This window comes from Mirounga angustirostris, unplaced genomic scaffold (assembly GCF_029215605.1).
Source record: "Mirounga angustirostris isolate CCGP_5_RB_7025 unplaced genomic scaffold, mMirAng1.0.hap1 SCAF_14, whole genome shotgun sequence".
NCBI lineage: Eukaryota > Metazoa > Chordata > Mammalia > Carnivora > Phocidae > Mirounga > Mirounga angustirostris.
In genome coordinates, this window is record NW_026991722.1 from 24,542,242 (window position 1) to 24,569,274 (window position 27,033).

The following is a 27,033-nucleotide window of genomic DNA, read 5'->3' on the forward strand; positions in this document are numbered from 1 at the left end:
CATTTTGATCCTGTGACACATTTGGGTGTTTATCTAGTAAACTACTGTTAGGCCTGCAAGCTAATTGGTAATTAGCAAGAGTTCCAAGATAAATAGAAGACTATAAACAAATTGTGGAGGTCTTTTTTGTTGTTTTTGTAAAAAAGATTTCACTGACGCATTGTCAGGAGTGTCAGGGATTATTAGACAAAAGAATTGGAAAGTTTTGAGCAAAAGGGAATAGCTGTGCCTTTGCGTAGGTGGCTGAGGACAAAAATCTGTGTATTCCCCAGAGTTCTAAAGTTAATGGGGAATCCCTAGAAGACCCAAACACATGATTTCTCTTGCTTTTATTGAAAAAAATTTGGTTTTGAATAAGACTTGAACGAACTTATTTGGGGAAAGTAGTCTAAGTGAAAGAGCGTTCCAAGACACTAAGTAAACTAAATGTGAGATCCTACTATCTCATCATGTGATATTATAGGTGGTGAAGTAACTTAATATGTAAAAATAAACTTATTGGTAGTGAGAGAAAGTACCTGTTAGTATGACTTGTTGGCACCTTTCTTGCACATATAGATCAGACTTTGGGGTTGGACTTTTTTAAGCTGATTTTTAAAACTTTTCACTTTGCAGTGATTATAGACAGATAAGTTGCAGAAATAATACAGAGAAATCCCATGTACCTTTCACCTGTCTTCTCCCAGTGTTAATATAAGGATTGGACATTATCTACATCAGGAACATAACAGACTGCCGACTGTACTTGGATTTTTCCAGTTTTTACATGTGTTCTTTTACCCTTGTGTGTGTATAGCTCTGTGAAATTTCATCATGTGTACAGATTAATGCAACCACCACCATCACCACCACAGTCAGGACACCAAATTTTTCCATTCCCACAAATGAACTTCTTCAGGCTGCCCTTTTATGATCACCTTTTCCCCCCAGCCCTCCGTGCCCTGCCTGGCAGCCACCGATCTGTGCTTCACCGTGAGTTTTGTCATCTTGAGTGTTACATAAATGGAGTCATAGTGTGTAGCCTTTTTGTTTGCCAAAACTCATTTTTTTTAAAAAGATTTTATTTATTTGAGAGAGAGAGCACGCACAAGTGGGGGAGCAGCAGGAGAGGGAGAAACAGACTCCCTGCTGAGCAGGGAGCCTGATGTGGGACTCTATCCCAGGGCCCTGAGATCATGACCTGAGCTGAACGCAGACACTTCACCCACTGAGCCACTCAGGCACCCCTACCAAAACTCATTTTTAATAAGTTTCAAACATACAGAAAAGTTGAACAGTGTAATAAACACCTAATCCCTCCATTCATAAACTATTAGCAATTGTTAATAGTTGCCACGTTTGCTTTGTCTCTATTTTGTTCTGAACCATTTGAAAGGAAGTTGCAGATATGATGACGCTTTACCCCTAAATATTTAAGCACACGTCTCCCAAGAATTAGGTCATTTTCCTACTCAGTTACGCTATCATTATCTCACTTATGTCCATTTAATATTTTCTATTCAATCTGTATCAAGTTTGGTCGCAAGATTGTCTTTTTTTTTTTTTTAAATTAAAAAAAATTTTTTATTTGAGAGAGAGCGAGCACACAAGCAGGGGGAGTGGCAGGCAGAGGGAGAAGCAGGCTCCCACTGAGCAGGGAGCCCAATGTGGGGCTCGATCCCAGGACCTCTGGATCATACCCGAGCTGAAGGCAGACACACTTAACCGACTGAGCCACCCAGGTTCCCCTCAAGATTGTCTTTTATAATTTTTTTTCCCTCTTCCAAACCGGAGTTCACTGAAGAGTCACATATACATTTGGTTGTTACAATATCTCTTTAGTCTCCTTCAGTTTAGAAAAGCTCCCTACCCCATGCACACACTTCTAGTTACTGTGGTATTGACTTCTTGGTGAACCCAGGTGGTTCTTTACAATGTCCTGTATTCTGCGTTCGTCAGAATATTTCCTCATGCAATCATCTAAATTGTTTCTTTATTCTCTAGCTTATTGGTTTGGAGCACTCAAAGCGTTTTATAAGATTTCTCTTCTTTTAAATTTAAGTTAGGATGTGTTTTATGGCCCAGAATGTGGCCTGTTTGGGGAAATACTCAACGTGAGCTGTGTCTTCCTGTGTTGTTGGACAGAATAGTCCATGGATGTCAGATCCAGTTTTGATTGATAATGGTGTTGAGATCAGCTAGGTCCTTACTGACCATTTCTGAGAGAGGAGTGTTCAGGTCTTCTCCTATAGTATAGTGCATTCATCTCGCCCTTCTGGCAGTTCATTAGTGTCTGCCTCCCACATTTTGACGCTGTTATGTTAGGCGGCGCACATTAAGGATAACGTCTTCTTGAGACAGTTGACTCCTTTATCAGTGTGGAATGCCATTTTTTATCCCTGCTAAGTTTCCTTGCTCTGCAGGCGGCTGTGTCTAATATTAATAAAGCTTCTCCTGCTTTCTTTTGAGGAGTGTTAGATGGTGTATCTCTCTCCATCTCTTTTAATCTGTATGCGTCTTTTATATTTAAAGTGGGTTTCTTGTAGACAGCATATAGTTGGGTCTTGTTTTTTGATCCACTTTGACAGTCTCTTTTAATTGGTGTATTTAGACCATGGATGTTCAAATGATACATGATAAAGTTGGATTCGTGTCTACCAATATTTGTTACTGTTTTCTATTCATTGCCCTTATTTTTGTTCCTGTTTTTGTCTTCTCCTTCTGCCTTTTGTGGTTCTAATGGAGCACTTAAATAAATCCATTTTCTCTCCTTTCTTAGCATGTCACTTATACTTTTTAAAACTTTTGAGAGGTTGCCCTTGTGTTTGCAGTATACATTTACAACTAACCCAAGTCCACTTTCAAATAGCACTCTACCACTTCACAGGTAGTAGAAGTACCTCATAATTACAAAGTACATATTCCTGATTCCTCCCTCCTGTCCCTTTCCTCATCCCTATTGTTCATTCACTTATATATAAACTATAATAATCAAACACAGGGTTGCTGTTATTTTGAGGATATGACCTTTTGGGATGGGCTTTTCTCACTCACAGTGCCCTCGAGATCTATTCAAGTTATTGGGTGTATCAAATAGTTCCTTCTTTTATTCCATTGTATGGATGTACCTCTGTTTGTTTGTTCATTCATGTATTGAAAGAATATTTGAATATAGGTTTTTGTGTCAACCTAAGTTTTCATTTCTCTGGGATCATAGTCCAGGAATACAGTTGCTGGGTTGAATAGTATGTGTATGTTTAATTTTTTTTTAATTTTAAAAAAGATTTTATTTATTAGAGAGAGAGATAGTGAGAGAGAGAGAGAGCACAAGCGGGGAGGAGAGGGAGAAGCTCCCTCTGCAGGGAGCCCTACGTGGGGCTGGATCCCAGGACTCCAGGATCATGACCTGAGCTGAAAGCAGACAACCAACTGAGCCACCCAGGCACCCCTTTGTTTAATTTTATAAGAAACTGTTGAACCATTTTCCAGAGGGGCCTGTTTCATTTTCCATTCCCACTAGCAATATATGAGCTACTTTCAGTACATCCTTGGCAGCATTTGGTACTGTCATTTTTTTTTAATTTTAGCCATTCCAGTAGATGTGTAGCAGTACTTCATCATGGTCTTAATTTGTGGTTCCCTGAATGGCTAATAATGATGGAATATCTTTACATGTGTTTGTCATTTCCATGTCTTCTTTGGTGATGTGTTAAAATCTTTTGTATATTTTCTAATTGGATTGTTTTCTTATTGTTGACTTTAGAGAGTTCCTTATATGTTCTGGATACAAGTCCTTTGTTGGGTATGTGACTTACAAATATTTTCTCTAAGCCTGTGGCTTTTCTTTTCATCCTCTTAACAGGCTCTTTCACCGACCAAACGTTTTCAATTTTTATAAAGCTTAACTTATCAACTTTTTTATGATCTGTGCTCTTGTGTAATGCCTAAGTACCTCCTAACCCCAGTCACAAAGATTTTCTCCTATGTTGTCTTCTATTTTTTTTTTTTTTTTTTAAGATTTTATTTATTTATTTGACAGAAACAGACAGCGAGAGCAGGAACACAAGCAGGGGGAGTGGGAGAGGGAGAAGCAGGCTTCCCGCTGAGCAGGGAGCCCGATGCAGGGCTCGATCCCAGGACCCTGGGATCATGACCTGAGCCGAGGGCAGCCGCTTAACGACCGAGCCACCCAGGCACCCTCCTATGTTGTCTTCTAAAAAGGGTTTTAGAGTTCTATGTTTTACACTTAGATCTATGGTTATTTTGAGTTAACTTTTAAGATACAGGTTTTTGTTTTGTTTTTTTGGCTTATGGATGTCCAGTTGTTCCAGCACCATTTGTTGAAAGAACTGTCCTTCCTCCATTGAATTGCTTTTGCATTGTTGACAAAAATCAGCTGGTTGTACTCTAGTGGGTCTGTTTCTGGATTTTCTGTTTTGTTTTATTGATCTCTGTTTATCACTACAGTGGGTTTTAATTTAATTCCTCTTTTCTGGCCAAGCTATGACTGTTGCTTATCGGTAAACACATAAATGGTGGAAATTTGAAGTTTTGATTTTGGGAGATAACTCTAATACTAACATTGCACTATATCAGATAAATAGATTTTTTAAAGTTTGCTAGTTATTTGCCTCTGTAAAGAATAATTTCCATTTTTGTCACTGTGAATTTAGTTATGATGATAACTTTGTGTTTTCCATATATGTTAAACATTTAAATTTGAGTAGGTGAAGGAGCTTAAAAATATTTAATTTTTAAAATCAAAGTAATATATAGATATAGTTAAAAAATTAGAAAATGTGATGGACATAAAATGAAAAGACTGCATGACCACCCTCCCCACTCCAGAATCCTTTTCCCCAGAATAGGCCACACTCAGATCTCTTAGCTGTTGTTTCTCATTATTTGCCTCCTTATTCATAACTGATATGCTTTTACTGTTATTTGCTGATATAGTAATTTTTAGCTATTTCTGTTGACTTCCTGCCTATTACGGAAGATGAGGATTTCACACTTAAATCTACTCCCACTTTTTTTTTTAGCATCTTCCCAATATAGTTACCTCACAATTTTTGGTTAAATCTTTATTTACTGTTTCTATTATGATGATTACATAAATATTGATAACTGTTGAGTTGAGTCATATACTATGAATACATGACCTTTCTTGAACGATTTTTTTTCCCAAAGTACATAGTTACCAAAAAATCGTTTATTTTCTGTGTAGCTATCATTCATTCCTGCCAGATTCTCTTACGATATTGTAACCCTCCACAGAATAAGGTCAGACACATCAGGTGACCTGTTGCTCTCCGGTTTGCTTCCCGTGGAGGTCATGGGGCCGTCTAGACTCCTGTCCCAATCTAGAGCATGTGTCTACCCTGTCTTGTGTTGCATCCTTTGCTTCTTGACTTCCTTATCATCATTTTTCTTGTTTTATTCCTTCACCTTGAAGGGATACATCTTCCAGTAGCTTCCAGAGAATGGGTCCATGGGAGGTTTTTTTTTTTAGCTGTGGCAAGTCTAAAATATTGCCTTTATTGTACCTTTGTACTTAACTGGTAGCTTGGCTAGCTATAGAAATCTAGTTAAAATTATTTTTTATTAGTATTTTAAAGGCATTGCTTCCCTGTTATCTAGCTTCCAGTATTGTTGCTGAGAGGTTGAGAAACTATTCTTTAAAAAAAATAATAAATAAAAAAATTTATATATATATGAATATATATGTGTATATATATGTGTGTGTGTGTATATATATATATATATATGAATGACAGGAATAGAGGGGTAATAGGCCAAAACCCATGTATATACTGTCCATTTTCATTTCATTTTTAAAAAATTTTTATTACTTTTTTTTTTTTTTTTTTAAGTAATCTCTGTACCCAACATAGGGCTCAAACTCACAACCCTGAGATCAAGAATCACATGCTCTTCCGACTGAGCCAGCCAGGTGTCCCCATACTGTCAGTTTTCAGCAAATCTGTATATTTTCCACATGTGCTTCATCCCTTCCTTCTATTCCTTTCCCCTTTCCTGTTTGAGAAAGTATTTATTGATACTGCTAAAGCTCCTCTGATCCTTTCCTGATAACACTATGTAAAAGCATTCTTCTGAATTTGCTGTGTATTTTTCCTGTGTATGTTTTCATACTTACAGTAGTTATGAATATATCCATAATATTGTTTGCATGTTGTAAAAATCATATAAATGAAATCATACCATGTCTATTATTCTGTAGCACTTTTTTTAATATATATTTTTGAGATATGTCCATGTTGGTAATTGTAGCTCTTGTTAATTCACTTTCATTAGTGTAATGTACCCCATTATAAGATTATATTAAAAAACTTAATTCTAAATGGCTTAAAATGTATAAAATAGCTTTGAAATAAGTTATAAGAAGTAAGGCATTTATATATTGCAGAATATTTTTATAATATTTCCTAATTAGGCTTAATTCCTTATTTAAGAAATTAAACCAAAATCAAGACTTATGGCTTGATATGGAGGATTAGTTAGAGCCAGCTGGTTTTGGGTCTCTGTCCCCTGAGTAGGGAAGAGGAAAGTAGTAGTGGTCTTGAGTTCGGGGCAGGTGACAAGAAACCAGATCAGTATTTCACCCTCCTATTCGGAAGACCAGCTGTCCATGTGCATTGGGGGAGCCTCATGTCTTTAGATAATTTAGCCTAAGCCAGTCCCATAGTTCCAAAGAGAACGTGGAAGGCGTGCTTCCAAATTCTGATGTTGGCTTCAATGTCTCTGGACTAAGGAGGGACAGACTTAAGAAAGTAAGTCACTACTAATATAAATTCTCATCCAACCTGAGCTTCCTTTGGATATCGTTTGCTTTCATTGCGATGGTAATTTTTAACATAGTGTAATTTATTACTCATCTCACCGCCATTTTTTTATTGTCAGTGAGAGATTTTTCTTGAACTAATTGAGATAGAACATGATCTGGAACTAGGTTAAGTGTGATTTGATGATGAAGATAGTGATTCATATTTTAACTAAACTATTAGTTTTCCCCTTAGTGGCCAACCACAACAAATATTGAAGATGCTAATCATTTATTCACCTACTCTTTCCTTCAACATATTATTTAGGGAATGCCTAAATATCTAGACATTGGGGATAGAAAGATGAATAAGAGGGGCCTGGTTGGTTGAGTCAGTTAAGTGTCTAGCTCTTGATTTTGTCTTGGGTCATGATCTCAGGGTCATTAGATTGATGCTGGGCTCCGGGCTGGATGTGGAACCTGCTTCCGATTCTTCTTCTCCCTCCGTCCGTCTCTCCCTCCCTCGCCAAAAAAACCAAAACCCAAAAAAACCCCACAAAACCCCAAAAAACCAAATGCCGCATGGTTTAGGAGAAGAGGCATGCTGATAAATGCTGGTGTGCATGACAGCAGAACAAGAAGGACACGAAGTGACTGCTTTGGAACAGGGAGGCCATTCTCGTTCAGCATGTAACTCAGTTCAAGTCTCATTCTCCCCTGAGCATAGGTAGCCTGTGGTCATCACTTCAACTGCTTGCTCTTCTGAGCACATTCAAGACATCCAGTCTCTATTTATCACCATCGTTTATTGTAAAGGAGCCTCATTTTCAGACAATTTGTAATAAGTTGTCATTGTTAGGAATTTGCTTTGAGATGTATTCTTAGGCAGAGGTGTGCCCATTCAAAGATCTACAAGCATACACTTGGATTTTTTTTTTTTTTAAAGATTTTATTTATTTATTTGAGAGGGAGAGAATGAGAGACAGCACGAGAGGGAAGAGGGCAGAGGGAGAAGCAGACCCCCTGCCGAGCAGGGAGCCCGATGTGGGACTCGATCCCGGGACTCCAGGATCATGACCTGAGCCGAAGGCAGTTGCTCAACCAACTGAGCCACCCAGGCACCCATACACTTGGATTTTTGTGTGTGTTTTGGCTAAGACAGATTTAGCCCCATTTCTCTCCTTTATAACTCTGTATCTGGTGTCTAATATATTTAAAAATAAAGAAGTGTGATTTCCTTAAGTAGGTTTACAGTTTTTTTTTTTTTTACACATTTATGCCAAAGATAGGAAAAATATGATGACTAATTGTGAACAAGTTTGAAATTTCTTTTCATTCTTTATAGGTTGTCTTGTGGAAATGAAGGCTTAAGGGCAAATTACCTACCAGATTAAAGATGGGATCGAACAGCAGCAGAATCGGTGATCTTCCTAAAAATGAGTACTTAAAAAAGTTATCGGGCACAGAATCTGTCTCTGAGAACGACCCGTTCTGGAATCAGCTTCTCTCGTTTTCTTTCCCCGCACCAACCAGCAGGTAAAAGATTACTTGGAGATTGAAAATTCATGTAGAAGGCCACATGAACTTGATGATTAGTCCTATGCTGATTTAAAAAAAAAATGTTTTTAATGTTCTGTCTGTCCATCGATCCATCCTCTGTCATACATGTGCCAGTAGGTATGCGAGTAGGAAATACAGTTTTCTCTCTCCTTTCTTCCACCCAGCCATCTCCCTTCCCCAGAGATGACTCCTCATAGCAGTTTCTTTGCATTTTCTAGAGTAGTACGAGGTTATGTAAGCATGTATCTGTGTAGTTTTAGAAAATTATTTGAACACAAGTGCCATCCTACACATACCTTTTTCTTTTTCTGCTGCTGTCCTTGCTTTTTTCCCCCCACGGTTAAGTAAAATGTATCTTGTGTGTGTGTGTGTGTGTATGTATGTATGTGTGTGTATATATATATATATATAATATATATATTTGCTTATATGCAACTGTCTTATTCTTTTAAATGCTCGCAGACTATCTGTAGAATATACTTAATCAGTTTTCTGTTTGTGGACGTTGTTTTTTAGGCTTTTGTTATAACAAATAATGCTGCATACATCATTTCCCATATGTACAAATACATCTCTAGTATAAATTCCCCAAGGTAAAATTGCTGGGTTAGAGTGTTCTGTGTTTTTTTTTTGTGTGTGTGTGTGTTTATAATTTTTGTAGATATTGCCAGACTGTTACATGGAAGTCACACCAATTTATACTCCTATAGCAGAGTATGGGAAGCTCTGTTTTCCCCCATTTTTGTCAGTTTAATGCATTTTTAGACTCTTTGACCTATGCCAGTTTGATACATGAAAACCAGTATCTCATTTTTAACTTTGTATGTCTATCAGTTTTTATAGTAATGCAGAGTGACTAGAATACTGAATTCCCATATATTCAGTATCTACAGTGTAAAATTTTTATTTTTTTAATTTTTAATTTTATTATTTTTTTAAAGATTTCATTTATTTATTTGTCAGAGAGAGAGTGTGCAAGCAGGGGGAGCGGCAAGCAGAGGGAGAAGCAGGCTCCCCGCTGAGCAAGGAGCCCAATGTGGGACTCGATCCTAGGACCCTGGGATCATGACCTAAGCCGTAGGCAGATGCTTAACCAACTGAGCCACCCAGGTGTCCCAAATTTGTTTTTTTTTTTCTTTAACAGGGTTAATGAGACAGGCAGAATAGTGGCCCCCTAAAGATGTTTTAGTCCCCGAAATCTGTGAATACGTTATGTTGTGGCATGTATCGATACTTCATTCCTTTTTATTTCTGAGTGGTAGCTCATTGTATGAATATACCATATATTGTTTATCCATTCATAATTAATATCATTTGGATTGTTTCCATATTTGCTTCATCTACTTTTGTTTCTTAAGTATTTTAAAGTAAAATAAGGATGTTTTCTTCTGTGACCATAATGCCATTATCAGACCTAACAAAATTAACAATAATTCCTCCTACCCAGTCCATATTGACATTCCCCCTGTTGTCTTATAAGGGTTGCTAACATTAGGAACTAAATACGGTGGATACGTTGCATTTGGTAGTTATATTTCTTAGATGTCTTTAGAAGTATTCACTCTCCAGCCCTTCCACAATTTTTTCCCCATGCTATTAATTTTTTGAATAAATTGAGTCTGTTTTTCTGTAGAATGTTCGACCTTCTTGATTTACCTGATTGCTTCTCATATCTCATAACGTGTTTTCCTTTATTTTTTGTGTTTTCTGTAAACTAGAAGTCAGATTTAAAGGCTTGATAAAATTTAAACAGTTTTGGTAAGGGTATTATGTAAGTGATTTTATATACTTTATATATGTATACTTTTATATATATATACTTTGTATAACATCAGGATACAGAAAATGTGTGGTTTTAGTTATGCTAGGTTTGCTCAGAGGTTTGAGTATGTTGATGATTTTGGTCTGAATCACCTGTTTCATAAGAAATTACAAAATGGTGGTATTTCTAATTTGGTCATTTCTTCTACATTTATTAACTGAATTTTTCTGTAAAGAAGAGCTTTCCTTCATCATTTAGGTTATAGAAAATAACAGTTTTTACTATATTATTAAATAAGGGTAAACACTTAATTCTTTTCCTTTACCAATTTTCAGTAATGAAAATAGTATAATGGTGACAAGTATTTCCCCTCTCCCTCAATCCCAGGCTTGGAAGGACTGTCTCTCTGTCTTTTTATGGTGAATTAAAAAAAAAAAAAATCTACGTACGTATGTGTGTTGTGGTCCTTATGGTTTCAATTTGCCTTTGTTTAGTGATCAAGGTTATGTTTATTTTTATGTGTTTAAGGATTAAGGATTATTGGCATTTCCTTTTTGTGAACTGTTTATGTATTTTGGCAATAAAGTTTAATTTCTAACTTCTGGATACAGTTGAATTGGGCCTCAGAAGTTTCACTTAGTTTGCAGTTCACGTGGTAGCGTGGATTAGTGGCACATTATATGAAGCGGGTACTTACTACTGCTTCTGAGGTCCTTGGAAATTTAAAGATGCCGTGGAGGGGCAGGAGAGGTCAAACTGGAGACAGCTGTGGCATCAGCAGATTTTGAAACCGCTTCCTTGATCCTTGAGGAGTTGTCACCGAGTGCCGTTGCGCCTGTTGAAATAATACTTAAAGAAGAAAGGGCATATGGAGACTTCATCATTTGCTGTCAAAACAGATCCGCTTTTCACTTACGTAAACTGCAGTACACTGTACTTCCATGTCTTCGGAAAGACATTAAAGAAGACCATCAATTACAGAGAGGGCAATTCCAGTTAAAATCCCAACAGCTTTTTTCGGGGCTGGGGAGGGGTGAGGTGGAGAGAGTTTGATAAGCTGATTCTAAAAGTTAAATGGCAAAGAAAAGAACCTAAATAGCTAAGTACTTCTGGAGAAGAAGAAGGCTGTGTTGTGTGCCCATGGACTTGACTTATGCCGAACTGGCACTTTGGAGTCCTGGGGGCAGGAGGGACTGCTTAAGAAACAGTGATGGGAATAAGGTGTCAGCCATTTCTGTCTATTTCTTAACCCTCCGGAGTTTACCTCATGGTTTGAATTACCATGGCTCTCTAGTTCGCTTTGCTAATTACTGCTCTTTCTCGAAGATCCTTTTCTGCTCTCATGTGTTCTTTTGGATATCATTCCTTTTTCTTAATTCACCCTAGTTTAGGGGCGCCTGGGTGGCTCAGTTGGTTAAGCGACTGCCTTCGGCTCAGGTCATGATCCTGGAGTCCCGGGATCGAGTCCCGCATCGGGCTCCCTGCTCGGCAGGGAGCCTGCTTCTCTCTCTGACCCTCCCCCCTCTCATGTGCTCTCTCTCTCTCATTCTCTCTGTCTCAAATAAATAAATAAAATCTTTAAAAAAAAAAAAATTCACCCTAGTTTATACAGAAAAGTATACAGAAATCTCAGGAAGTGTGAAAAGCTGAAAGTTAATACACTGCATATCGTGGGTGTGGGGGGAATAGCCCCAAGGGCTTCGCTTGTGGTTCACCTCTGTCGCTTTGTTTGAGACACCCGCCCCCTCAGTGCTGGTGTTTGACGTGTGACCTGTAGGACCTTGACTCTGAGCTAGCAGGTGCCACCTCATTGACAGAGGCAGGGATGGGATTACCTACTTTGTGAATGACTCAGGACTGAGATGAATCTCTGTAGGGAAGATTCTGAATCTGGACGTTTTTGAGATTGCTCACTCCTGGAATTCCTTGGACCCATATGTGCTGTTTTCAAGTGCAGCCCATTTTTGCAGCCAAAAATTGGTGTCTGCCAATTTTTTAGAAACTGTAATAAGGCCTTTAGGACTAATCTAATCCTTCCTTACTATAAATTATTTTTGGCACTAGAGTAATCAGATTTTGTTAAGAGTTTCCAGGCATGGTTGCAAAATCCTATTTAGGTTCTTCAATAGTTTTTAACTTTTCACCTTATTCAGATTACTTGTGAAGCAAAACTCTGAGATGAAATCAAGATTAATTTAAAAGTAAAGTTTAAGTAACGTGCTGTTTATTTTTCTTGATAAAATATTTTTAAATTCCTTGCATGGCTGTTTTATACATTTCTAAATTACTGAATAATAGCAAAAACCAGAAACAAAACTGTGCTTATTATTTTTTTGGTTTGTGGGCATCTGAGTATCCCCACGTGAGCAAACAGTGTGTGCGAACACATTTATAATATGTGTCATGCTTGTCACTGAGAATGACTGGACTAGATGACCTTTCACTGTCTATAAGCTATTATTTATTCATTTGCTTCTCAGGATATAATGAGGAACTCGGTAACGTCTCTTGCCCTCAAAGGACTTACAATCTCTCTGTAAACCAGTAGATGAGTATAGTGGAGTATGATAAAGGCTGTTACAGAAGAAGTACCGGGAAGCATGAACACAGCAGCAGCTCAGTGTCTGAGTTAGAATGGGACAGGGCGAGTCACAGATTTCCAGGAGGAAGTGGCGTATGTTTGTTTATTTCACTTCTGGTTTAAATCCCAGGAGGTACCAGAGGATATTTAATGAAAGCCTCTTCCCTACCCCTGTGTCCCTCGACCAGTACTCCTTTTTGGAGGCAACCAAAGCAGGAGTGGTGCTCAGAGTCCTGAGCCAGAGGGAAGGGGGCAGGAGTAGGAGGGGACTGGCCGCAGTCAGGGGGTGGCCGAGGGAAAGCCCAGTGGTGAGGAAAAACATGGCAGGTGGGCAAAACTGAAGAGGTGAGTGGTGGGGGTTTGGCCAATTTGAGGGGCCTTGTAGAAAATATTAAGCAGTTTTGATTTTGTCCTAGTATCAGAGAGAACCACTGAAAGATTTTCAGTAGAAAGGCCAGGATCAGGCTTTCATTTTATTAGATATTCTAACTGCATCACCTGTGGTCATCACTCTGTCCTTCAGTGGAAATTAAAGTTGACCCTTGAACAACAAAGATTTGAACTCTGCAGGTCCACTTAAACATGGATTTTTTTCACATTTTTCACAATACAGCACTGTAAATGTATTTTCTTTATGATTTTCTTAATGGCATAGTCTTTTCTCCAGCTAAATTTATTGTAAGAATACAGTATATAATACACATACAAAATATGTGTTAATCTACTGAATGTTATCAGTAAGGCTTCTGGTCGACAGTACGCTATTAGAGGTTAAGTTTTGGGTCTGAAGTTACATGTGGATTTTCTACTTTGTAGGGGTTGGTGCTCCTAACCGTTGCATTGTTCAGGGTCCACTGTATTACTTCTTCAGTGTTTTTTTTTTTTTTTTTTTAATAATTCAGTTATAGGATCAGTTGTCATGTTCCAAACAAACAGTGTCAGAAGGTACATGGATACCGTTTGGATAGTCAGGATTACATAGTCAGTATTTTGGAAATTTGGAATGTTCACAGAGCCCCAAAGCAGGTGAATGATTTAGAAAGGGAGAGAGCAGGAAAGAGAGAATTCAGAAGCCTCTGAAAAGAGCATGGACAGAGGCATTGAGGCAGGACACAGTTCTGTGTGTGGGTGTGGACCAGTGAGACTCTAGCTTGCTAGAGGGAAATGATGATCACAGGGACCTGTCCTGTGGTTAGAGCCCTCTCTGGCATTGGCAGATGGTGTGCCGAAATGGAAGAGCCATGGTGTCTGTAGATGGAATTTTAAAAATTATAATTTATTTTTGTCTGGAAAGATATTCTTTATTTTTATTTTTTTTAAAGATTTTATGTATTTATTTGACAGAGAGGGAGTACAAGCAGGGGGGTAGCAGGCAGAGGGAGAGGGAGAAACAGATGTGGGGCTCGATCCCAGGACCCTGGGATCATGACCTGATCTGAAGGCAGGCACTTAACCAACTAAGCCACCCAGGTGACCCCGTTCTTTATTTTTTAAAGATTTATTTGAGAGAGACAGAGAACAAGTGCATGTGAGGGAGAGAATCTCAAGCAGACTCCCCACTGAGCATGGAGCCCCACACGGGGCTTGATCTCACGACCAAGATCACAACCTGAGCCGAAATCAAGAGTCGGACGCTTGACTGACTGAGCCATCCAGGCGCCCTGATAATACATTCTTGTGGTCCAAAATTAGAAGACACAGAAGTTAAAAAGTGGGAAGTCTCTCTTCCTCTGTCCTCCCATATGTCTAGTTCTCTTCCCCAGAGGCAACCAGTGTTACCAGTCTTCTTAAATGTACTTTCAAGGGACGTTTCATGTTGTCTTAGTCTGTTTAGGCCGCTATAATAAAATACCACCAACTGGGTAACTTATAAACAAATGGAGTTTATTGTTCACAGTTCTGGAGACCAGAAGTCTGAGTTTGTGGTACCAACATGATTGGGTGAGGGCCCTCCTCCTGTTGCACAGCCAGTACCTTCTCTCTTCCTCATATGGTGGAGGGGGTGAGCAAGCTCTCTGGGGGCCTTTCTTTTTTTGGGGGGGGCCTTTCTAATAATGGTACTAATCCTATGCATGAGGGTTTCATCCTTATGACTTAATCATCCCCAGAGACCCACCTACTAATACTATTACCTTTGAGGGTTTGGATTTCAACATTTCAACATATTTCAGCAATACTCAGCATAAACATTCAGTCCATAGCACATGCATTTACAAACACATGCACATACATCCCCTTGTTTTATTTTTTATTTTATTTTATTTTATTATTTTTTTTTTTTTTAAAGATTTTACTTATTTATTTGACAGAGAGAGAGACACAGTGAGAGAGGGAACACAAGCAGGGGGAGTAGGAGAGGGAGAAGCAGGCTTCCCGCGGAGCAGGGAGCCCGATGCGGGGCTCGATCCCAGGACCTGAAATCATGACCTGAGCCGAAGGCAGACACTCAACGACTGAGCCACCCAGGCGCCCCCATCCCCTTGTTTTAGACAATAATATATATTATATATACTTTTGCACTTTGTGCTTTTTCCGTTGATTGTAATTTGGAGAGCCTTCTGTATATTAGCTTCCTCATTCTTTCTGACGGCATAGCATATCATCCCTGAATATACCAAAATTAATATAGCCATATAGTTTAACCATTTGGATTTCTTCCAGTGTTTTGTTATTACATTGCAAACAAATGCCACAGTGCATAGCCATGTATATATGGGTAGAAGTGATTCTTGTGAGGGCACCTGGGTGGTTCAGTCGGTTAAGCATCCGACTCTTGATCTCGGCTCAGGTCTTGATCTCAGGGTTGTGAGTTCAAGCCCAGAGTTGGGCTCCATGCTGGGTGTGGGGCCTACTCAAAAAAAAAAAAAAAAGTGATTCTTGTGCTGTGAGCAAAGTATGACCAAATGACTTCCATTAATTCTTCTAGTTTGTGTTGGCAGGGTATGAGAAACAAGTATAATAGGTTGGGAACGGATTTTACAGATCACTGAAAGCGCTTCCCAACATGATTCATGGTGTTGCAGGGTAAAGTGATGGAGCTGTCCAGGTCTGGTGACCTGGAGAAGGGTGCTTATTTTTGGCCACACCTATTAGAAAGCTGAGGATTAGAATTGTAGGTTCTTGTTGAGTGGATTTAGTGAAAGTATTGTTTTAGGGAGATTACTTTTTGGGTCGGCTGAATGATAGATTGGAAGGAGCAGGAAAGGAGAAAGTAGGGCAGGAGAACCAAATGCGAGACAGCTGTCCTCATGGAACTGACAAGGCCAACAGAAGAGTAGATAGCACAATGTGTTCTAAACGTTCTTTTGTTTTATTTTTTATTTATTTATTTTTTATTTTTTAAAAAATTTTATTTTATTTATTTGAGAGAGTGAGAGAGAGAGTACAAGAGGGGGTAGGGTCAGAGGGAGAAGCAGACTCCGCGCCGTGTGCACAGAGCCTGATGCGGGACTCGATCCCGGTACTCCGGGATTATGACCTGAGCTGAAAGCAGTCGTTTAACCAACTGAGCCACCCAGGCGCCCCCGTTCTTTTGTTTTAAATTGATAATTGATTTGAACATAAATGCTTAATGAGCTTACAGTTCTAGATTTGAGAGCAATACTCAGCAATATAGTGACAGCTTGTATACTTAATTTTTATTGAAGTATAGTTGACATACAATGTTATATTAGTTTTAGATGTATAACATAGTGATTCGATAATTCTGTGCATTGCGCAGTGCTCTCCACAATGTGTAGTCACCATCTGTCACCAAACGTCATTACAGTATTCTCGATTATATTCTCTGCTGTACTTTTCATCCCATGACTTACTTATTTTATAACTGGAAGTTTAAACCTCTTAATCCCCTTCACTTATTTCATCCATCCCTCCACCTCCCTCCCTTCTGGCAACCACCAGTTCTCTGTATTTATAATTCTGTTTTTGGCCTGTGTAATGGTTTTGTTTTTTAGAGGCCCACATGCGTGTATACTAATTGAGAATGAGAATCATTTTCCCAAAAGGTGCATTGATTTTTTTGGTGACCTGTAAAAAATGGAGACAGTGAAACATGGTAGGGGGAGCACAGATTTTGGAGCCAGACCAACTTTGTCTTGCACCTCAGCCCCATTACTTAACAGCTTTGTGAATCTAGGCAAGCTGCCTAATCCCACTGAGCCTGCTGATGCTTCTGTAAAATGGAAATAATACCTACCATCTAGATTTTGGGGGAGGATAAAACACCATAATGCATGTATAGTGTCTTGAGTTTCTGTTTCTTCAAGGAGTTCGTCTCTCTGTCTTGAGAGTTAGTCTAAAATATTTGAGGGATGAAGAAAAGAAATCTAACCGATTTTTCTGATAACTGCTTTATCCTAAAGATCGGAAATCCTATGACTCTTTTGAATCAGTTGTTCAGTTGTTTTAGAAATCAGGTCAGACACGGAGTATAGTTGATACTTGTTTCTGTGCTTACATAATGTCCAGTTTGTAAGACTACCTTTAGAAACCTTGACTGCATTGCGAAAATGGTATTATGTGTACTGAGCACTAGATGGCGCTCAAACAAGGCAAGAAGGCGGCTTTTGGCACGGTCAACAGGGTCGCTTACGCTCATGTTTTTGAATGCTTAAGTAATGCATGTTTGCTTTTGGTGCCTTTGTATGCAGCAAAGCACAAAGGAGGCAAAAAAGGTAAAAATAATAGCGATCAGAAGTGACCGTTATTGGGGTGCCTGGGTGGTTCAGTCGGTTGAGCGTCCGACTCTTGATCATAGCTCAGGTCTTGATCTCAGGGTCCTGAGTTCAAGCCCGAGTTGGGCTCTCGCTGGGCATGGAGCCTACTTAAAAAAAGAAAAAGAAAAGAAAAAAGAAGTAACCATTATTAACATTTTGGTGTATATGCCATCAATTCTCTCCTTTAAAAATGTTTGCATCGGGGGTGCCTGGGTTGCTCAGTTGGTTGTCTGCCTTCTGCTCCAGTGGTGGTCCTGGGGTCCTGGAATCGAGCCCCGTGTCGGGCTCCCTGCTCAGCAGGGGGTCTGCTGCTCCCTCTCCCTCTGCCCCTCCCCCTGCTCGTGCTCTCGCTCGCTCTCTTGCTCACTCTCTCAAATAAATAACATCTTAAAAGAAATGCGTCATATTCTACATGTTCTTTCTTTAACTTATATTTTCCTCGTTTCTGTGTTTTCTTACAATATAGGTTGTAAACAGCTGTACAATATTCCATCTTATGGATCATGTCAGTAATTTATTTAACTAATGTTGGACATGTTGGTTGTTTATATTTTTGTGGTTATATGTAAAACTCTGATGAACTTCATTGCAGCCAAGTCTTTATGCATATCTCTAACTATGTAAGGGGAGTGAGTTTCTAGCAGTTGCTTTGCTGGTAAAATCATCTCTTTTTTTTCTTTTTTCAAATCACACAAATCTTTCATTGTAAGGAAGTTAGAGAATAAGAAAACAAAAGGGAAAATAGTCATGTATTCTCATCACATAAAGAAAGTCACTTGATATTTAGTATATATTCTTCCATACTTTTTATAATGCACGTACCTACAGATAGTTATGTGTATTTATATCTTTTTTTTCTCCTACAAATATGGGATTATACTGTATTATTGTTATGCAACTTAAAAATTAGTGTATTCTGTATGACATATTTCCTTTCCAGTAAATGTGAATTTTAAAATTTTATTTACCAAAAAGTAGTTATTGAATGCCCCCTATTTGCCAGGCAGTTTTTAAGAGCTGGAAATCTTCCAGTGAACTTGAGGAATGAAGTCCCTGCCCTCTTGCAGCTTGTATTTTAGTGGAGGAGATGGGCAATAAGTAAAGAAATAAATCTATAAAATCATTTCTGAAAATACCAAGTGCAGTGAAGAAAAATAAAGCAGAGCAAGGTCATGAAGAGTGACCAGAATGGGAGCAAATAGAAGCAGGAGATTTCTTTAGATAGAGGGTCTGCAGGGAAGCAGCATTTAAGCAGAGACATGAGCAAAATCAGGGACTGAGCCATGCAAATTCTGGGGAAAGAGTATTGCAGGTAGAGGGAACAGCAAGTATGAATATGGACCTGCAGCAGGAATAAGTCCTGCTTGTTAGAGGAATGGCAAAAGGCAAAACAGTGAGCAAGGAAACAAATTATGTAGGCACTTTTGGCCATGTTAGAGATTTTTTTATGTTGCATGATGGTTTGGAGATGAGCATGTTTTCATGTTGGTATTTGAGAATTGAGTTGAGTCTGTTATAATTCACTAACTCTCCTATAATATGGAAAGATTTTACTCACGTAGTTTGTTTTATTATGGGAAAATTTACATAACATAAAATTTACTGTGGTAGCCGTTTTTAAGTGTGTGATTCAGTGGCGTTAAGTACATTCCCAGTGTTGTATGGTCATCATCAGTGTCCATGTCCAGAACTTTTTCATCATCTCAGACAAACTCTGTACCCATTAAATAATAACTCCCCACTCCCTCCTTTCACCAGCCCCTGGTAACCTCTGTTCTACTTTCTGTCTCGATGAATTTGTCTATTCTAGGTACCTCATATAAATGCAACCATATAATATTTGGCATGTTGTGTCTGGCTTCTTTCACTTAGCATAATTTCAAGGTTCATCCATGCAGTAGCACGTGTCATTTTCCTTTTTTCTTAAAGATTTTGAGAGAGAGTGAGCAAGAGAGAGCACAAGCGGGAGGAGGGGTGGGTTGGAGAGGCAGAGGGAAAAGCAGACTCCCCACTAAGCAGGGAGCCCGATGTGCGGCTCGATCCCAGGACCCCAGCCGGGATCATGACCTGAGCCGAAGGCAGATGCCCAACTGACTGAGCTACCCAGGTGCCCCTCAATTTCCTTTAAAGGCTGAATAATGTCCATAGTATGCACATACTACATCATATCATGTTTTTAAAGTTTCAGTTTGTTGTACTTACACATTCCTTTAAACGTTATCCATTTCTTTTTTTTAACAAAAATTTTTTTAAAGATTATTTGAGAGAGAGTGTGCACGTTGCGGGGCAGAGGTAGAGGGAGAGAATGTCTCAAGCAGACTCCTCATTGAGTGCAGAGTCTGAGGTGGGGCCCGATCTCACGACCCTGAGATCACAACCTGAGCCAAAATCAAGAATCAGGCGCTTAACCGACTTTGCCACCCAGGCGCCCCCATTCTCCATTTCTGTACAGCATTGTTAGGTTCCAGTTACCAATCTGATTTTTTTTTTTTTCAGGGATCCCTCTTACATTATAAAAAATATGTATATTCAGCCAAGGGACTTGGCTAATGCAAACATGATTGTTAATGTAGCAGTTGTTAACTGAGCACTTACTGTGTGGCCTGATGCTGTGCTCATTGCCCTCGGTGCCTGTCCTTGTGTAGATCTCCTATCAGGTCTGTGATGTAGGGCCCGCAGGCGAGAAAACAGAGACTTGGGGGTTGTCCAAGATCACACAGCTCACAGCTGATGTTGACCAGATTTAAACCCAGTTTCTGTAGCTCCAGAGGTGGATTCTGTTGACCTTCATGCCACACAATCTCCATTTGGAAGCATAATCACAGACTGAGCTTCAAATAATGGTTAAAGAGCTGCTACATCAAGTTATATGATCGTCTTTGAGTAAAGAATCACCAGATTATCTGTTCACATTTCCAAGCACTTTCAAAGCCCAGTAGGTCCTAATAACTGGTACTTTATGTTTGAGTGCTGTTAATTACAATGTAAAGGTAATGATTACATTATTTACACTTGAGACACGCAAGTAGATGGATAATCCGTCCAGTATTTTAACCTTGCCTTGAGTGGAGTGTATCTTCTCTCTGTTTATAGAATGATCCTTTCTCAGAGGTTCTTCATCTGTTTCCTCAGCTGAGAAACAGGAAAAGAGACTTTTATTGAATTTGGTCACAAGTTTTTAACTGACAGAAACAATAAAGTGATTGTAAAATTATTTTTTTTTCTTTGAATTTTTGATGCCTGTCTCTGCTGCTGTGTTTTTATTCTCTTTGGCATCCTTGCTGTCAGTTTTATTAGCGCTCCTGAAGTTGAAGGTGTCTGCTCTGCCAGTGAGGTGGGCCTGGGGGTACTGCTGACTGCCTCCTAAACTCTGTTTCTGCCACCGGACATTTGCACGTCCTCACCATTTGACAAGGGAAGAAATAATTTGAGACTTTTTTTGGCATCTTACTTTCTCCAATTGAGGGCCCAAAAGAAGTTCAGTTTTTACATCTTGAGTCAAAAACCTTTATTTCCTGTTCTTTCATTTATACTTTTCTATGCAAGATCCCTTTAGAAGATGCTTTGAGTTTGACCCAGGTTGATTCCTCCTTCAAACTAACAGTTTAAATGGGGGCAATGTAACTAGCCTTGTTTAAAACATTAAAGTAAGGGGCAAGTACATTTTATTGCAGGTACTCCCTTCTTACCTTTTCTGACTGTGTTGGTTGGAATCTGGGTTTTGAAGTCATTTTTTTCTGTTACTTTCTTGAGAAAATAAAGACAATATTATGGTGCATGGTGGCTGCTGAAACTTTGACATTTTAATAGTTATAGTTCCTTTGATTTTGGCAGTTGAATGACAACATATAGGGTTGTCCGTGAATCACATGAATATGAACACCTTTTTGGTTCTGCTTGGTGCATAAAAATAAATTTATATGCAGTTTTTATGCTTTGACTTTTTCCCATGAATAGGCCCTTTTAAAACATTCCCACAGTTTAACCACTGAATGGGCTGATTCTAGTTAGTTTTGTGAATGATTTCTGTAATTTTCTCTTTGCTAAGGGGAAAAAAAGGCTTCAGAAATGCTTCTATACTTTGCTGAATGGTTACTTGTTTATTTACTCAGGTTGTGTTTTAAACTGACAAAACATTATATCTTTGTCAGAGTATGTGTTGTGGGCTGAAAGTGACATTATTGTCGATTTTGAAATCATTTTATGGCAGAATTTTTAGTGTTTCTTTTTTGAACCTCATAATTGTAGTATGATCATTCAGCAAATCTGTGTTCAGAAATCTACATGTAATTTACCCCCAACAGCTTTCTGTCCATCAGCTTTTCATTAAATAAGATTTGAACTGTGAGTTTATCATCTGTTGTTACTGAGATTCACATAGAAGATGGGTGTGCTTGAAGTAAGTACAATAAAACCAGTTTAAATTGCTGAAAGCTGTGAATTAGAGAATATATAAATTTAAAAATTTAGCTTTCTGACCAAACCTATAGTTTATGATTCCATAACAGTCATAAAAAAGTCCATCTGTCATCCTGCCACTTTCCTCATTAGGTTTAAAATTTTCTGTTTTCTTTAGTTATTTATCATTCATATAGGCTTTACATGATTTTAATCATAATATAGATAATTTTTATAGTGGATAATGCATGTATGGCATAACTTCTTTTAGGTACGTATAGGAATTCCAAGTAGTTTGGTAGTGTTTTAGATTGATGTTATATGGGTTTGCTTTAATAAAAAAGGAGCTAAGGGGTGCCTGGGTGGCTCAGTTGGTTAAGCATTTGACTCTTGGTCTTGGCTCAGGTCATGATCTCATGGTTGTGAGCCCTGAGTCGAGCTCATCTGGGAGTCTGCTGCTCTCCTTCCTCTTGCTCTGCCCCTCCCCCCCGCTTGCACTCCCTCCCTCCCTCTCTCTCAAATAAATAAATAAATCTTAAAAAAAATTTAAAGAAAGAAGCTAAATAGTATTCATATGGAAAGAGCATTAGACATTAGATGTGTTTATTCTTACATTGTGACCTTGGGCAAGTTGCTTGGCTTCTCTGTTCCTGTCACCTGTAAAATGAGAATGCTCCTATTTCCTCAGTCAGCTTCTCAGGTTTTTGGAAAGCAGTCAAGTGAAATAACCATGGTGAGAGCACTTTGAATAGTTTATAGGTCTGTACAAATTGCAAATTATATCTAATCAGCAAATTTATTTCCACATCAACAATTAATATGCCAGGTCCTTAAACACATTTCTTTTTCTTCTTTTTTTTTTTTTTCCTTAAGTAGACTCCACGCCCAGCATGGAGCCCAACATGGGGTTTGAACTCAAGATTCTGAGATCAAGACCAGGACTGAAATCAAGAGTTGGGCGCTCATCTGACTGAGCCACCCAGGCACCCCCTTTTTCACTTAAAAAAAAAAATTATAGAAAGTCTTTTTTTTTTTTTTTTTAAAGTAAGCTCTATGCCCAGCGTGGGGCTTGAACTCACAACCCCCTGAGATAGAGTAGCTTGCTCTGATGACTGAGCCAGCCAGGCAGCCCTTTAAACACATTTCTTTTGTTAGATGTTAAACACTTTTTCTAAACCTTCTCCTCCCTTGTTGAAATACTTTCTTTAAAATACAATGTGAAAGTCCATTTAAGCTCCATTTTAGACAAATAGCTGAAATTCTCAATTAGTGGAGTTCAAATTAATGAGGTCCTGCTAAGTGTATACTTAGTCACATCTTTAGTTTTTAAAATATTTTTCTCTGTAGTGTAAAAACTTAAAAAAAAAAATCTACTTTTGGGGCACCTGGGTGGCTCAGTCGGTTAGGTGTTTGCCTTTGGCTTGGGTCATGATCCCAGGGTCCTGGGATTGAGCCCCGAGTCAGGCTCCCTGCTCAGCGGGGAGCCTATTTCTCCCTCTCCCACTCCCCCGGTTGTGCGCTCTCTCTCTCTCTCTCTCTCTGTGTCAAATAAATAAATAAATAAAATCTTTAAACAAATAAAAAATCTGCTTTTATGTGGAAACCCAGTATTTGAGAGTATGGTAAGACTGTTATTTAGGTTGCAATGTTGTTTTACAACCAATTGGTAAGCCTCTTTTCTAAGATTATGTGTTATTCAACCTCTTTCTTTCTTTAATCCCCGAGGGCCAGCACCATGGCCTGGCATTATCCCTTGGTACCTCTTGTGTTACTCAGAAATCCAAAGTGTGGACAGATGAAGAATGAGACAGATGGGTTGGTAGAAAAGAAATGGAAGAGTCCGGAGGTGGGTGGGGAACCAGTGTTGGATTGTGGAAACCGCTAAAGGGCCACAAACAATTCCTTCTGGTTGGTACTGTTGGCTCCATGATACCAGTCATGGGTCAGTTCAGTTATCAGCCTAAATGTGCTACTCCTGCTCACAGCAGTGGTGAGTGTTTGGCTTGGCAGCCATAGCCTGGCTGACCTCTTAACACCAGCTGACTAAAATACTGTAAATAACTCTTCCATATTTTCATGGGTGACAATTAACAGGAATAGGTATTTAGTTTATTAGATGACCCTTTTTACGTATTTATTTTGGTTGCAGAAACTTGAATTCTTGAACTATAGGCTTCGTATGAAATTAGCTTTTTTTCCTTACCAACAAATGTTCTTTCTTGTTTATTGGTCAGTTTTGGAAACTGCTCGCCATCTCACAGTGGTACTGTGTTGGTGAATGAAGGGATGTGTCCTCTCACACCGAGCTCTGGCCTTTTTGTTCTTCCGTGTACAAAGGGATGTCGGGGTCTCGGCGAGGTAGTGGTGGAGAGCAGATCTAGCCAGCCGGGACGAGGTGGTTTCTAGTCTCTCCTGTCACCTCGTGAATTGCGGCTGAAGACATTTGGAGACATTTTCTGCATAAGTGGCTAATATAGTCGATCATCTATTTCTATAATGAAAAAATAGCCACAATTTTTTACTTAATATTTGCTAATTTTTTTTCTTTTTCTATCAAAACTGAACATTTCTTTATCCCCTTCACTGTACCATTTTTGAAGTTAAGGCCAGAATTCTTTGTCAGAGGACCGTGACATGGAGTTTAAGTCCAAAGCAGTTGTAAACTCTCTGTACAGTAGTTCTTGATGGGCCCCCATGTTGTTTAATACAAAAATGGACGTACCAGGCAGTCCATTTTTGTATTAAAGAGTTTTGGTGGTGTTGAAGAGAATTTGCTCAGAATTTACAGTGGCGTGATAATAACTTGCCAGTTAGACATCCCATCCTTTATGAATTCCTTTGAATACGCCATTTTAGAGGTAAAAGAAATTCTGTTTGTCATATAGGTGCTTATGCTTGCTTTCTGTCAGTATATGCTTATCTGAGTATTAAGATCACAGGATTTGGTGTCAAAAGATCTGGGCTTGTAATTTTGCAAATTCAGGAATATGTGTGGGCTTATAAGCCACAGTTATGCACTTTTGGGGGAAATGGTAATTGGTTTAATCTTTCTGCAATGTAATTTGCAATATTCATTAGAACAGAAGTGTTCATTGACCTAGCAATTGCACTTCTGGAGTTTATGTTGAGATAATTGGACAGGTTCAGAAATATATGTAGAAAGATACATGTGTAAAGGCATTCATTGCAAAGTTTATGAAAGAAAATTGCTAACAACCTAAATGTTCATGAGTAAGGAGTTGATAAAAAAATTAAAATGATGCATCTGCACACTATAACATTATAGTCATTATAAATGATCATGCTTATAGAAAGGGAAAAAGATCCACAGCATTTTAAGTGGTTAAAGCCAGTTAAAAAAACCATTCATATAGTGTAATTTATTCAACCAAAATTGTGTATAAGTCTGTATTTTAAAAATGTGTTTATTCATATAACTCTTGTATAGGTTTGTGTAGCTTTATTTTTATGATTTACTTTTTTAAAAATTTGTTATTTTAATATAATTACAGATTCACAGGAGGTTGCCAGAAATGTACAGGAGGTCCCTTATGTCCTTCACTCATCTCCCCCAGTGGTAACAAGTCCCATAACTATAGTTCAGTATCAAAGCCAGGAAACTGACATTGGTACAGTCCAGTTGGATTTCAGCAGTTAGTTATACATGCACCCATTTGTGTGTGTATATATAGCTCTATACAATCTTATCACATGTGTAGACTTGTGTAATCACTACCACAATCAAGATGCTTACCTATTTCATCCCACCAAGGCTCCCTTGTCTCATATGTCCCCCACCCCTTCATCTCTAACTCCTGGCAGCCACTGATCAGTTTTCAGTCTCTGTCATTTTGTTATTTCAAGAAAGTTATATAAATGGAATAATACAATATGTGAACATTTCTAGATTGGCTCTTTTCACTCAGCTTACTGTCCTTGAGATCCATTCAGGTTGTTGTGTATATCAGTAGTTCATTCCTTTTTATTGCTGAGTAGTAGTCTGTGTTGTGTATAGTTTGTTTAAATGGTGACCCACTGAAGGACGTTTGGGTTGTTTCCAGTTTTCGGCTATTATGAGTAAAGCTGCTGTGAACAGTTGTGTACAAGTTTTCAGGTGAATATAAGTTTTTATTTCTTTGAGCTAAATGGTCAACAGTGCAGTCACTGGATTGTATGGTAAGTGCGGGTTGAAGTTTCTTTTTTTTTTTTTAATTTTTTTGAAATTTATTTTTAGTTGAAGTATAGCTGACATGTTAGTTCCAGGTATACAGCCTAGTGAGATGATAATTGTATACATAACAAAATTCTCACCATGATAAGCATAGTTACTAAGTGCATATTTGGTTTTATACAAAACTGCCAAACTGTTTTCTGGTGGCTATATCATTTTACATTCCCACCAGTAATGTGTGTGAGATCCAGTTTCTCTGTGTCCTTGCCAGCATTTAATGTTGTCACTCTTTTTTTTTTTTTTTTAATTTAGCAGTTCTCATAGCTGTGTAGTATTACCTTGTGTCTTTAGTATGGTCATTTTTACAATAATAAAACTTCTTTTTAAAAAAGATTTTTTAGGGATGCCTGGGTGGCTCAGTCGGTTAAGCATCTGTCTTCAGCTCAGGTCATGATCCCAGGGTCCTGGGATCGAGTCCCGCATTGGGCTCCTTGCTCAGTGGGGAGTCTGCTTCTCCCTCTCCTACTGCTGCTCCCTTGTGCGCTCTCTCTCTCTCTGACAAATACATAAATAAATAAATCTTTAAAAAAATTTTTTTTATTTATTTGAGAGAGAGAGAGAGTGCACAGAGGGAGAGGGAGAAGCAGATATCCTGCTGAGCAGGCAGCCTTATTTGGGACTCAATCCCAGGACCCTGAGATCATGACCTGAGCTGAAGGCAGAAGCTTAACTGACTGAGCCACCCAGGTATCCCAAAAAACCATTTTCTTCTAAAGAAGAAAAATTACCTAGATGTAAGTCTCTGTTCTGCCATTTATTAAAAGTTACTTAAAATTGGTAAGTTTTGTTAGGTGAGTAAGGACTTTTGATTTCCTTGGTAATCCACTAGGGTTGTTCTATAGTAAAACCTTAATATAAATAAAATCAAACCCGATCACCTATAGTTGTTTGACACAAAAAGTGTAAAACTACCTCAAAAGTTACTGAATTTTGTTTTATCCTTCCCTCTGTGTTTTGGGGGGGAAGACAGGGGAAGACTGGTAAATTACTTGGAAGGTGTGTTAAAGAATAAATATATGCAGA

The 27,033-nt window shown here is 38.6% G+C and overlaps 1 protein-coding gene across 6 annotated transcripts in view; it reads left to right on the plus strand.

Annotated features, from left to right (window-relative positions):
• Positions 1–27,033, plus strand: part of DYM (dymeclin) — a 353,838-nt gene that overhangs the window by 15,604 nt on the left and 311,201 nt on the right. For 5 of the 6 annotated variants that reach the window (XM_045886744.3, XM_064577626.1, XM_064577625.1 and 2 more), the window contains one exon: positions 8,106–8,296. The exons of the other annotated variant lie outside the window; for it this stretch is intronic. In XM_045886744.3, coding sequence (XP_045742700.1) covers positions 8,157–8,296 — 140 coding nt within the window. In that variant the 5' untranslated portion in view covers positions 8,106–8,156. The remainder of the gene's footprint in view (positions 1–8,105; positions 8,297–27,033) is intronic. 6 annotated transcript variants of the gene reach the window in all.